General features: G+C 39.8%; 1 protein-coding gene across 3 annotated transcripts in view; it reads right to left on the reverse strand.

The window, feature by feature from the left end:
* The window catches only part of zgc:92380 (uncharacterized protein LOC445086 homolog), a 29,597-nt gene extending 16,414 nt beyond the window's left edge, over window positions 1-13,183 (reverse strand). For all 3 annotated transcript variants that reach the window (XM_060928992.1, XM_060928991.1, XM_060928989.1), the window contains exons 1-3: window positions 12,752-13,183; window positions 5,308-5,390; window positions 2,494-2,650 (exon numbers count right to left, since the gene is read on the reverse strand). In XM_060928992.1, coding sequence (XP_060784975.1) covers window positions 2,494-2,650; window positions 5,308-5,390; window positions 12,752-13,063 — 552 coding nt within the window. In that variant the 5' untranslated portion in view covers window positions 13,064-13,183. The remainder of the gene's footprint in view (window positions 1-2,493; window positions 2,651-5,307; window positions 5,391-12,751) is intronic.
* Between the last annotated feature and the right edge of the window lie 1,405 nt (window positions 13,184-14,588).

The following is a 14,588-nucleotide window of genomic DNA, read 5'->3' on the forward strand; positions in this document are numbered from 1 at the left end:
GGCTTCTCTGGATAGCAAATATATAACTCTATAGAAGTATATCGTATCAAAACTCTAAAACAACCTGAATTTTGTTGCCTTCTTTACCATTGCAAATATTCTAGTGAAATTTACTTTTTGAAAAAAAAAGTTAAAAGAAAAACAGGTAAGATTTGAAACGTTTGTCTTTAACAGTAGCATAATTCTGTTTATCAGCTTCATCTCAAAATACTTGAATGAATGAACAAACTCTATTGTCACTGTTACCAGAGAAATTGACCATCAACCTGTCCTTACAGAGGGGGAACAGGACAGGAAGACAGGGATAAAAGAAAAAGAAACACAGTAGTAACATGAGGAAAGATGAGGAAAAAAAGACACCCCCCCCGCCACTATGCTTCTATCAGGAGTACAGTGTGGGAACATTTAAAAACCTCCGCACAAGCACACAATAACACAAGTACACTTTAAAACATGGGACTTGAGGGAGGGGAGGGGAGGAGGTAGAGGTAACCCAGCCGTCTGCTCCTGCAGCCATGCAAACGGCGCTGGTCACGCACCCGCTTGTCACACTGGGGGTGAAAAATGGCGACCGCGGAAAATTGGGGAAGGAATGCGAAGAATGTGAGAGTGTCTCCCAGCAGTGACCTTCTGGGGGAAATGTTTTCCCAGCAATGGCCTTGATCAAGGCCGGTGCTGTTCAGGGAGCCGAATGTCGATAAGATAGTGATTGTTTGGTGTCTCGTGGTCAATTTCACTGGTAACAGTGACAATAAAGGGTTCATTCATTCAAAATACTTAACGTTAATGTTAATTCTCTTAATAGAACATTTGCATTATACTGCCTCATCTCATCTCATTATCTCTAGCCGCTTTATCCTGTTCTACAGGGTCGCAGGCGAGCTGGAGCCTATCCCAGCTGACTACAGGCGAAAGGCGGGGTACACCCTGGACAAGTCGCCAGGTCATCACAGGGCTGACACAGACAACCATTCACACTCACACCTACGGTCAATTTAGAGTCACCAGTTAACCTAACCTGCATGTCTTTGGACTGTGGGGGAAACCGGAGCACCCGGAGGAAACCCACGTGGACATGGGGAGAACATGCAAACTCCACACAGAAAGGCCCTCGCCGGCCACGGGGCTCGAACCCGGACCTTCTTGCTGTGAGGCGCCAGCGCTAACCACTACACCACCGTGCCACCCCCTTTATGCTGTCAAATCATTAAAATTCACCTGTTTTAGAAAAAAGACAGCAAAGCTAACACTGAGCTCTGGAAGCCATTTTGGAAATGCCTTATTTATTCCCCATTCTTAGATTCAGTAAAACATGATCCGTTCTGTTGTTTGGGTTCAAAAAGCTCAATAGCCAATGTGTGTAAAAATCCAATTTTAGGTTGAAAACTGCATAATCACACCATTGAACTGGCTGTAAAACGGATACAAAATCAAAAAGGCACAGGTTTAAATGGAACCGTTTCTTAAAGTTTTCTTAAAATTTGGAAAGACATTTAGCAAGAATATATAGAAAGCTATCCCCTCTAAAAGATAGAGGTATAGAAAGCTGTAGACATTTCACATAGCTATAAAGTTTCATAGTGAAAGTTGTATCATATTCAAATTCTGAGATATTCCCTGATAAGCTATCGTCCTCAAAGAGCTTACAAAGCATGTATAGGATCTCACTGTTGAAAGGTATCGATCAGAAGGGAGGTAGAAAAGAATTTCCAGAACATTAGCTGTGCCATGGGAGACCATGACAGTGACTTTACCGAGGACAGGAAATCCCTCAAATTTATGAAAGGACAAGAAGAAAATGTCTCAAGACTTGTACCAAGAGACCTACTGCAACAGTTAAGGATCTACAGGACTATCTGGTAAGTACTGGTCAAGTCATGCATGTGAAAATCTCTTGTATTTTTCAGGTCTGGGCTGTGGGGGAGGGTGGATAGACCGAAGCCCTTTCTCAGAAAAAAAAAAATCCAAGTTTGCTTAAATTTGGCCAAATCAAGTGGCAAAAAATATCGAAAAGTCTGATGAGACCCAGGTAGAACTTTTTGAGCATAATTCCAAAAGATATGTTTGGAGAAAACAAGACCACAAGACGGCATATCTCCCAAAGACCACCATATCCATGGTGAAGCACGGTGGTGGCAGCACTATCCGCTTTATTTCACCTGCAGGACTATGGTCTTGTGATTGACCCTTTTTTCCTCTTGAACATCACAGCATTTATCAGTCATCATGCTATTCTTTGATTTTAAGTGTTATTTATTGGACTTTTAATAACAGTTTTACAGAAGTTTGGCATTTTGCAAATCAGTCATCAAGCCTTTTTTTTAACTTTTTGTTTTTACTTATTTGACATTTAACGACTGTCGTTCTCAAATGTGGTTTATTTACTTTAAGTTTTATGCTTATGGTTCCAACTCCAGCTCATGGGTTCTTTTATAAAGATACTCATTGCACCTTTAATGGCTGTCCTTTAGAGAGCTGCGATTTAAGTGGTACCTCTTCATGAGTCTTTTTCAGGTACATCAGCTCCTCCATCAGAGCCTCGATTTCACTCTCCAGCTGCATGCGGCTTATGTGTGTCTCGTCGATTAGCTTTCGGAGGCGTGTAATGTCTTGTTCAACTGTCTGGCGAATAGCAAGCTCTGTCTCAAACCTGCAGTTCACCAATACCCACCACCACACACACACACACACACAGGTTCATGCTTCACTTCTTCAGTAATCCATGTACACACAGCACTGTGTTTGCTGAACATCGTAGGCAGATATAATTACGTGCTTTTCCAGACGCAGACTGAGTGGTGGCGTTGCTTAAACCACCATGTCTGCACGAGTCCTCAATTTACCATCCACTTTTAGTAGAGAAGGGATTAATTTCTGTCTGAATGAGCAATCTTTGTGCATGTACCACAGTGGACAAATATACAAACAGATATTAAGCTGAGACATGACTCAGAAGTGTAGGTAAAACATAATACTTTTGTCTTTGAGTTACTGATAACTCAACTTCACCAGAAGAAACAGGAAGTTTTCTGATTGATGAACTTCAGGATTTTACTTTCTTTGAGCTGAGCCTCATTGATAAGCTCACTTGGGCATTATTCTTGCTTTTTAAATTATGTCCTATCATTTTGAGAGAGTCGGGCTGGATAATATAGCTATTTATTATATAGACACGAGTGTTTTACTGGGAAATACACGACTCGTATTCTTTATACAAGCTACATCCTGGATGGAGAACCAAAACTGTGACATAAATCTCTATGTGACTCGTGAGGAAATCGATAAATTGTTTTGATAAATTTGGGGAGAATGTGTCGATATAATAAAAAGAAAATCACACGTTGGCTTGAAGATATGAAGTTTATCTTCTTGTGTTGAAAAACTCACATTTTTCATACAAAATACATTGCGGATCTGAGGGACATATTTAAATAATATTGGCTGGCTTTTTTTCATGGTGTATCAGATATATTCCATTCAGCTAGCAAGCATGATACTGAACAAGTCAAAGATTAGTAGCTGAATGGAATATATCTGACATACCACGAAACCACCCCCAGCCAATATTATTATCATCATACACTACCGTTCAAAAGTTTGGGGTCACTTTGAAATGTCCTTATTTTTGAAAGAAAAGCACTGTTCTTTTCAATGAAGATCACTTTAAACTAATCAGAAATCCACTCTATACATTGCTAATGTGGTAAATGACTATTCTAGCTGCAAATGTGTGGTTTTTGGTGCAATATCTCCATAGGTGTATAGAGGCCCATTTCCAGCAACTCTCACTCCAGTGTTCTAATGGTACAATGTGTTTGCTCATTGCCTCAGAAGGCTAATGGATGATTAGAAAACCCTTGTACAATCATGTTAGCACAGCTGAAAACAGTTGAGCTCTTTAGAGAAGCTATAAAACTGACCTTCCTTTGAGCAGATTGAGTTTCTGGAGCATCACATTTGTGGGGTCGATTAAATGCTCAAAATGGCCAGAAAAATGTCTTGACTATATTTTCTATTCATTTTACAACTTATGGTGGGAAATAAAAGTGTGACTTTTCATGGAAAACACAAAATTGTCTGGGTGACCCCAAACTTTTGAACGGTAGTGTACATACACACTCTTTTCCAGTTTTTTCATGTCCATTGGTATGTTTTTCTCTTGTAAATATGCATGAAGAATATCTAATGAAGTTTTGGTAGACTTTCGAGTGTTCAACGTGTCCTTCTCTTTCCTGGTGAACAAAGAAATGCTTCTGCACATACGCAGCAGAAAACTCACTGAATATTCGCATCAGCTCCGACGTGTGACGTCATGTTGTCTTGACAACCATGCAATTTCGTAAACCATATTCAATGCTCATTCTCCATTGGGTAGAGTGACGTAATACACGTAGGATAAGTGATATGCTAACGATATCGCATGCTATCAAACCAAATGAATGAAACCTGCTAGAAGAGAACATGGGTTTTTTTTTCCATGGAAAAAGTGTCCTGTATGTATAATATTTCCCGATATTTCACTCCGATGATTCAAATATGTTATTGTCAATTCACTATATATCCAGGACATATAGGAGAATCGAAATGCTGTTTCTCTCTCACCTTGTAAAAACAGATAAAGATTACAACCCAAAAATATACGGTAAGTCACTCCCAGTGTTTTCCCACTGACTAGACAGACATTGTCAAAATGGTGAACCGGTTCAAAATTCTAATTCTTTTGATTAACTTGTGTATTTTTTGTTTGTGGATGTTTCCATATAATATAAAGAACATTACATGGTGATGTGAAGATGTGAAATTTATCGTCTCATGTTGAAAATATTTTCACTCATTTGCTTCACTTACTTGTGATATGTTCACCACTTGAAGATAAACTTTATATCTTTGCGCGACCATGTAATATCCTTTTTATATATCAACACTCTTCATAATACACTTTGAGGTATCATGACTGTCACAATATCGTTTTATCATTACCATTTTTACAGATTTTAAACACGTCTTCCTTTTCACTGCTAAATTTAATTTCGTAAACAGTTTTTCAAAAAGTTCACTTTTTTAAATTCAAACCTTCTGTGTTGGCAGCTCACAATCACATACTGTAATAGACTATATGTATTAATATTTATAAGTATGACTTCAATTATTGCATTATATTTTTGTCATATCACCACTCCTATTAAGGATGCTTTTTTTTTTTTTTTAAACCACCCTGACCTTCAGACTGCTCATAGAAACCTCATGGCAACAATTATTAAGAAAAAGCACTCTGGACAAGCTGAAGTGTAAAAGAAAGAATCTTACTTGACTTTAAAGTCATCAATAGCCAGCTTGGCATTATCGATCCGTAGGAGGAGGCAAGCGTTATCCATCGCCATTTCTTTCACCTGGAAAGTGAAATAAACATCATGTACGCTACATCACAACACGACAGAAAAAAAAAAAACCTCTACCATGGGTCATTTAGAACTGAACTACACTTGCCAGACGTTTAAAGAAAAAAAAACCCACCTCATGATAAACCTTACTCTAATTATATTAGGACTTCCGATAGAGAGCAAAAACGAGGATGGTGAGAGAATGGATGTTTATAGCTGCTATAAATGTAAGTGATGACAGGAAGTAATTACAATCTCATCTCATCTCATCTCATCATCTCTAGCCGCTTTATCCTTCTACAGGGTCGCAGGCAAGCTGGAGCCTATCCCAGCTGACCACGGGCGAAAGGCGGGGTACACCCTGGACAAGTCGCCAGGTCATCACAGGGCTGACACATAGACACAGACAACCATTCACACTCACATTCACACCTACGGTCAATTTAGAGTCACCAGTTAACCCAACCTGCATGTCTTTGGACTGTGGGGGAAACCGGAGCACCCGGAGGAAACCCACGCGGACACGGGGAGAACATGCAAACTCCACACAGAAAGGCCCTCGCCGGCCCCGGGGCTCGAACCCGGACCTTCCTGCTGTGAGGCGACAGCGCTAACCACTACACCACCGTGCCGCCCCGGTAATTACAATTTCAGGAAAAATCAATTTCAAGGTAGACTTAGCTCTTACCAGCTGTCAGGACCACCCTATTATTAATTTATTATTTTAAAACGGCAGGCATTATTATTATTACTATTATCATCATCATCATCATTATTGTTGGCCCCACTGACAACGGGTAAACAAACACTGGTCAGTGGTTTTTTTTTGTTAATTTATGTTACATACTGTATTTTCAGCATAACATTCAATTTCTCCAGTTGGTTATTAGCCACCATTAGCTAACGATATTGAATTCATAACACTAGCATACTTCATTAGCTGTAGCCTAAATATACTGTATGTATATTAGGTATATTAGCTATAATTTTTTTTCCACTTGCTAGACAACAAACAAATGTTGCTTTGGTGTGTGCCTTTTACATCGTCATTACATCATCAAGTCATTTGCTGTGGATGTGGGTTAGTATTTTGCCTCAACCAAGACTGCTACCCCAATAAAGTTACTGGGTCTAACCTGGCCACTCCACTATAAACAGTCTGGCTACACACCTGTATTCATAGAATTTGGAGTTCTGAGGGTTCGAGTGTAAGAGCTTTTCTACTTCCTGTCCATTCACCACCATGTCAAGCAATTTATTGTTCAGTACAGGAAAATCTAGAAGAGCACTTAGTAGGGTTCATACTGCCGCTAAGCCACAGATTTGAATTTGCATCAAATTCTAATCAATTGTTCCTTGGCCCATGGTTCACCTTTCCTCAAAATTTCATCAAAATCCGTTCACTACTTTTTGAGTGACATTGGGAACAGCCCCCCAAATAAATAAATAAATAAATAAATAAATAAAACTCCAGGATCCACATACATATCTGGATCCTGGATCCACATACATATCCTCATTTGTATCAAATTCTACTCAATTGTTCCTTGGTCCGTGACTCACCTTTCCACCAAATTTCTTCAGAATCTGTTCACTATTTTTTGAGTGACATTGGGAACAGTGAAACAAATGGAGGCGAAAACATAACCTCCAACAAACTTGGCAGAGGTAAGTATGGCCTTAAAATTTATAGTCATGGGAACTTTATAAATTGAAGCCACACTTGGTTTATTACCACCTTATCTAGGTAAGTTTATCTATTATAAGCCTGCAGAGAAATACAGGTCATTCACCAAGAATGTTCATTTTCTCTTTCTGACTCTGTAGCACTTGGAATGTAAATGAACCATAATGTATGCAAGAGGAGGTGATTTCAAGATAACCAAAAACCTCAGGAACCTGTACCGCTCGTTATTTTCAAATCTATTCATCGGAAAGTAAAGACACCCTGTCTGCTTACCAGTGCATTTTAATCTGCTTTACTGGATCGCTGATTTATTTCCATGATGCTTTCTGATCTGTATATTGCTTTCACAGCAAGGTAGTGATGGCCCAGTGGTTAAGGTGCTGGGTTTCTTATCAGAAAGTCAGGGTTTCAAGCCCCACCAGACTGCCACTGTTGGGCCCTTGGGCAAGACTCTTAATCTTACTTGCTTAACCTGATCCACCTCAACCCCACATAGATGTTGGGGGGAAAAGACGTAGATAAACAACCGCACTGTTCTCAAAGCACTGCTGTGTATCTCTGACAAAACACTTCTGTAAAAGAGATTTAAATCTCAGTGATGCTTTCATGATTAAGGTTTGTTTTTATTAGCTATTTTAAGAGGCATAACGAAACACAAAAAAAAAAAGAAAAAAAAATCAACCGATAACTTATCTCTAGTGAGGACACGCAATCAAAGCATGATGAATTTCAGGCTAAAACTATATTTTATGTAAATATAGTATCAAACATACAGTACTGTGCAAGACTCTTAAGCACATGTAACCTTTGATTTAAAAAAATAAATAGTAGTCTCAGGTCTAATGAGTGCAGTTTTATGTGGACATGAGCTGTAGGTTTTACTGAGCATCTTGCAGAACTAGACACAGTTCTTCTAGACACTGTCACACTCGCGTCTTCATTTTGCAGCAAACCCCAGAAACCTTCATCATGTTTTCTTTTTTTAATCTGAAAAGTGCTCCCTTATGGAATATGCTGCTCAGATATGAACTTTTTTTTTCCCTGTAACATTTAAGTTTGTGCTGGAAAACGAACGTCTCATCTCATCTCATTACCTGTAGCCACTTTATCCTGTTCTACAGGGTCGCAGGCAAGCTGGAGCCTATCCCAGCTGACTACGGGCGAAAGGCGGGGTACACCCTGGACAAGTCGCCAGGTCATCACAGGGCTGACACATAGACACAGACAACCATTCACACTCACATTCACACCTACGCTCAATTTAGAGTCACCAGTTAACCTAACCTGCATGTCTTTGGACTGTGGGGGAAACCGGAGCACCCGGAGGAAACCCACACGGACACGGGGAGAACATGCAAACTCCGCACAGAAAAGCCCTCGTCGGCCACGGGGCTCGAACCCGGACCTTCTTGCTATGAGGCGACAGCACTAACCACTACACCACCGTGCCGCCGGAAAACGAACGTTTGGACTCAAATATTTTTGTACTGACTCGATAATATAGACGTCATAAAATAGAAATCTATAACCAAGTTTGTATGAAAAAAATAGGGTGCCCAAGACTTTTATACAATACTGTATAGTACTTGGTCTCATTTCTCCATTTTTAATTTAGAGCTTAAAGCTCAGGCGGCACGGTGGTGTAGCGGTTAGTGCTGTCGCCTCACAGCAAGAAGGTCCGGGTTCGAGCCCCGTGGCCGGCGAGGGCCTTTCTGTGCGGAGTTTGCATGTTCTCCCCGTGTCCGCGTGGGTTTCCTCCGGGTGCTCCGGTTTCCCCCACAGTCCAAAGACATGCAGGTTAGGTTAACTGGTGACTCTAAATTGAGCGTAGGTGTGAATGTGAGTGTGAATGGTTGTCTGTGTCTATGTGTCAGCCCTGTGATGACCTGGCGACTTGTCCAGGGTGTACCCCGCCTTTCGCCCGTAGTCAGCTGGGATAGGCTCCAGCTTGCCTGCGACCCTGTCGAACAGGATAAAGCGGCTACAGATAATGAGCTTAAAGCTCAACTGCCTTTCAGATATTTCAAGTGTAGGTCATAAAAAGAATTCCCCCGACACCCAATTATTTTTGTTTAGTGGACTGAAAGCTACTGAATTCGAATCACATGCTTCCAATTTTATTAGTTTGTTGTTTTTTTAATAGAACAATTAATGAATTTAGGGCCACATAGCCCTAAATTCTCCGCTATTTTTGCCTGGTTCACCCAATTCAACATACTACACGCATCACGTGGTGGGCTTTCCCCGTTCGCGCAAGGCATTGTTGGATACAAATTTGAAACAGGAGAGAAAAATGGAGGACGTGAGTGTGTGAATGAAATGTAGAAGACCGACTACAGTAACGGAAAGCGAGAAGAAAAGACGTTATGTTACCGTATATACAAAGGAAAGGAAATGCAGGACCAAACTAATAAAAACAATTTCATGCACGTTATTTGCTTTAATCCCCTCAAATTAAATAACTTCCCAGCCACAGAATGGTCTGATATTTTATGAGATATTACAGAAATAAACAGATATCACAATGACCACATTTCAGCAGGAACTAAATTTCATTGATTTTATGAACTCTACTTTCTTAAAGAAAGGTTGTTTTAAAATCAGTATGCTCATTTCAGAATTTAATTCAGTGAGACTTGTTCATGTATTTAAACCATTATGTAAAACAGCCCCAGGTCTCCTTGACACATTTGCATGAGGATGAGGTTTTTGTTTAGGTGTGGCTGAACACACCAGTAATTCTCTCTTACTTCATTCTTCCAGTCCAAAAAGCCTCAGGGTTTGGCATCTGATGCTAAAGGAAAACCTTTCCTAAGAGGTTTTGATGTGTATAAAATTAACAATGAATGGTTCTGCCTACACCAAAACTGTAAGACAACTATACATATAAACTTATAAATCATATGATTTAATACGATTATAACAGAGTGAAGTCCACAGCTGTATTTCTGTCAACGTCCATTTCAGAAGGGATGTGAGAACAAAAGGGGGAAATATTATCCATCACATATAGGGATTAAAGATTTATCATCAGAATACATTTTTATTGAAGATCATTCATTATGGAGCCTGATATCATTAAGCTCCTTAAAGGTTACATTGGCAGTTAAGTTTTTTTAAAACACATTTTTAATGAAAAACTTCACAGAATCGGATATAAAATTAGAAAATAAATGAAAGGATCAGGAAACTGAATTAAAGAAGTGATTTGTGGAAGGTTTTTTCCCTAAAATCAAGCTGCAAAAGTAAGCGCATATGGTATATACATACACACACGGCAAAATCTAAACTCTTCGTTGAAGTCTTACACTGTAGAACTACTAGCTACTCTAAGCTGAACGCAGACTAACCCACTAGCATAATGCAAATCCAGCTAGTCTGAAACCCAGAATGAACCCCTGCACTGTTTACCGATGTTCAGGCTGATGTGCGTGTGTTAATTTAACACTGTATAATGTAATTCAACACCATCAGTCAATTAAAAGTCAGTCAATTCAGCACTGTCGTTGTTAATATAGACAAAGGAAGCCATCTCTGCTCTGATGATATCGGACTTTGTTTTCATTTTGGCGAGTTCCTTGTGGTTATATTCACATCGATATTGAAATCCAGAGAAATTTTTGATCCAGAGAATTTTTGATTTTGAGAAATTTAGCTTCACTATAGATCAATGATTAATTGATCTATAGTGAAGCTAATAGAAAAGGAATATAGTTAGAAGACAGTTCTAGAAACAGTTCCTGGGACTTTAAGGTGTTTATAGAGCTTGAGAAATAGTCCCATGTTCATGTCACTAGATGATTAACAGCTTTAAGATGTTCTTAAAGTATCCTAAAAGTTTACAAAATGCTAAATTTCAGTGTATTTACTTAGAACTTAGTTATACTATAAGAATTCTTAAAGTGACTTTCCATGACTACTTAAAGATAACAAAACGCTGTAAAAAAAAAAGAACGTTTTGTCAAAAATGTAATTTAAAAGTTACTAAATTTAACATTTAAATGTACTTAAAAATCACTACTACTTTTAAGAATACCAATAACGAGCCTTAAAAAGTTACTAGTATGTTTAATTAATTGAAAAAGTTCAGTAAAGGTACATAAATTTGCTACTAAATTTAAGGGCTTGTCTTAAAGGTAACTTAAATACGTTCCTAAATTTATGGTTCCTTTAAGGTTTAGATTAAATGCCATTAAATCCACATTTTCACCTAGTGTGGAACGTAAAACATTTTACTTTCTCTGCAAATATGAAAATGAATGACATCACTTCTTATCAGCCACACAAATGTTTCTTTGTAAGATATGGACATTTTGAGCGGATTTTAAAAGGAAACTAAACAATACTTTTCCTTGTCACTTGAATGGTGTCCTCACGGCTACACCTTACACATGCATCTTTTACCTAAAACGATGCATATAGTGTCCTTGTAATTTATGTAATTACAGTCTGTTTATGCAACTTCAGCCATTTTTAAGGTACTTTATAAGGTATTAAAAATACACAAGTAAAAGATGCATATTAAAAAGGTGCCACTTGAGGCTTCAGGATAGCATTAAAGGTACCGTTTAGTAACCTTTAAGAGTGTAGGAGTTTAACCTCACTGTACAAGCCAGCATTCAGCTGTTAATTGACACACATTGATGAAAAGCATTACTTTAATTTCTCTAAAATATGAAAATCAGTTATCATTGGATTAAATCAACAACACAAATGGTATGAGTCGTTGAAAGAAAGATTTGGGAAAATTTACTGGTCACACTTCATAGATAGATAGATAGATAGATAGATAGATAGATAGATAGATAGATAGATAGATAGATAGATAGATAGATAGATAGATAGATAGATAGATAGATAGATAGATAGATAGATAGATAGATAGATAGATAGATAGATAGATAGATAGATAGATAGATAGATAGATAGATAGATATTACCTTTCCTTGTTGCTAGGGTGATACTAATAAGGGTGCACATTTGGTACCTTTAATAGAACATGGATAACATGGACATGATGCACCTTTAAAATGATTTAAAGAACATAAATGAACCATGATTACTTTTTAGAGTTAAGCTTTCATGGGACAGGAGACGAACGGTTCTCAGTACAGGAGAAAAGAGGAGGTGTAATAGATGAGGCTAGTCACAAGGATACTTTAGCTTACTTGCTTTCTTTTTTCACTTTCAAGTTTGATTACAGTACAAGAAATGAGTTTGGTCCCAGTTGTAAGACATTTACGCAGCCTGTATGTAAATAAAACTTCTGACACTGATTTTGTTGGTAGCCAAATTTTTATATATATGCTCCAGGTGATTTTTGAAATCAGGTCGACATTCTTAAAAGAGATCTTTAAGGGGTTTATTAAAGAATGAGAAGACTTCGAGAGCGACTCTATTCTTCTTTTCCCACTCCCTTTATATCTTCTATACCTCTCCGGCCAGAATTACACTCACATACCTGTCTTTCTGTCCAATTTATTTTGCTTTTTTTTTCCTCCCTCCCCACTTTTTACTGTCCTTGCTGGGAATCGAACTCATGACCTTCTGCTTTGAAGTTCACCTACAGTAAATCCATACTCACCTGATTTCAAAAGTCACCTGTAATATATCTAAGCAAACACTCCTGCGTTCAGGTGAAAGGGGAACAACCAGGACCTGTCCTCCTCCTCCTCCTCCTTACCTGGCCTTTCAGGGTGGAGAGGGTTTTCTCATATCCGCTCCAGTCTCTCTGTCCAGCTGCGCGCCTCTCCGTTAAAACCTCCTTAATCTGCGCCTCCAGGGTGTTGTTGGCTTCCTCCAGGAGTCTCACCTGGCTCAGGTAACCCGCCAGACGCTCGTTTAAATCGCGCATGGTCTCCTTTTCCTCTCCGGGATGCACTGCGCCTCCGGGGCCGCTCCGGCTGTTGAAAGCCGCACTATAGCGCACCGGGCTGTATGCGCGACCCAGACGCACTTCTGGGCCCAAAGACGATGCTCTTCCTCCGCGTGACATTCTCAGTGATGCTGCTAAGGACAGAATAGAATAGAATTCAGAGTGATTGCGTGAGTGTTTGCGCGTATGGCACTCTGAGCGCACACTTTAACGCAAGGCTGCACGAGCTTGCCAGATGCGTTTACCTGTCCAGGGGTTTTTATACATCACACACTCCCACCTGGATGATGCTGTGCTTTGCTTGTCATAATGGGGCGGTGATTGTTTCACTCCCGAGCGCATTGCATTATGGGAAACAGCCTCTATACAAACATTGAAATCACTTTCTGTCGAAAACAATTACACACTTTAAATCCATATATTTCTTTTCTTCCCCCCCCCCCCCCCCCCAACTTTGCTTCTCTGTGACCTAAACCCAACTGATTATTTGGACTAAAAGGTATGTTTAGTATTGTATTGTATGATGATCCTACATGATCCTTATCCTACATTATATTCACGTATAGTACACATAATAATAAATAAATAAAAATTAAAGTGGCTAGTAGTAAACAGTGTAAGCAAGAACTCCTACACAAGGATCTCTTGCACTGTTAACACCGTTTAGCCACTTAAATTTATACTGCAGCTTCTTTATAGCTCTTTGCACTTTATGAATACTGTTTTTTCACTGTCATTTCTTGCCGTGCTCTCACAGAAGGCAGTCGCATTTCTCTGCCTCTCCCTTCCCTTATCTTTCCTGCTTTTGCTTCTGCTGTCTCGTCTGTCTAGTGTCTATACTTTTGAGAGACTCTCTCTGCACTGCTCTCCAAACTAAAAACCATGGAATTGATCAACTGGTCTCTTAACGCAATTGACACAATCTTCTCGACGAGAAGCCTGGGTTTGGGGGAACCAGCCTGTCCTGCCGGAACGTTCGCAGCTGGCTACACGATGGATGCGTGGGAGAGGTGGCGGGTCGTGTGCCTGGCGGTTCTTTCTGTGGAGGACATTGAAGACATCTACCTATTCGGAACCATGATTACAGGACTTTTGCTTATTGGATTAGGCATTGCCCTGGTTTATCGAGGAAATCAGAAAACGGTGACAGCTGTCCAAAGCCCCATAAATCTGCCTGACATGATTGACGCAGTGGGCAGAGCTGTCGGCACTCAGACTGTGGCTATTCAGAACTTGAACCACAACATGGATAACATCATGGAGAAGCTTTCGGCTTTGCAAAGGAAAATGGATTCGATTCGATTCGGAGACCAGAATGGACAAACAGAGTAGTCGTGTAAAGGAATGCGTCTACTCACCCCAAGACCAAACAATCCCAATCTTATCTGCTTTCGGCTCCCTCAGACAGCACTAGCCATGGCCAAGGCTGTTGCTGGGATAACAATTGCCCCCCGGAGGTCACTGCTGTTAGACTCTCTCGTATTCCTCCCCTCTCTTCCCATGGTCACCACTTTTACCCCCAGTGTGGCAAGTCGGTAAGCACCGTCTGGCTGCAGGACCGGACTACTTGTTTGCGCTGGGTTACCTATACCTCCGCCCTCTCCCTCACCCCCTTCCCCTTCGAGTCCCGAGTCATGTGTAAAGT

The sequence above is a fragment of the Neoarius graeffei genome, chromosome 9 (assembly GCF_027579695.1).
Source record: "Neoarius graeffei isolate fNeoGra1 chromosome 9, fNeoGra1.pri, whole genome shotgun sequence".
Taxonomy (NCBI): Eukaryota; Metazoa; Chordata; class Actinopteri; order Siluriformes; family Ariidae; genus Neoarius; species Neoarius graeffei.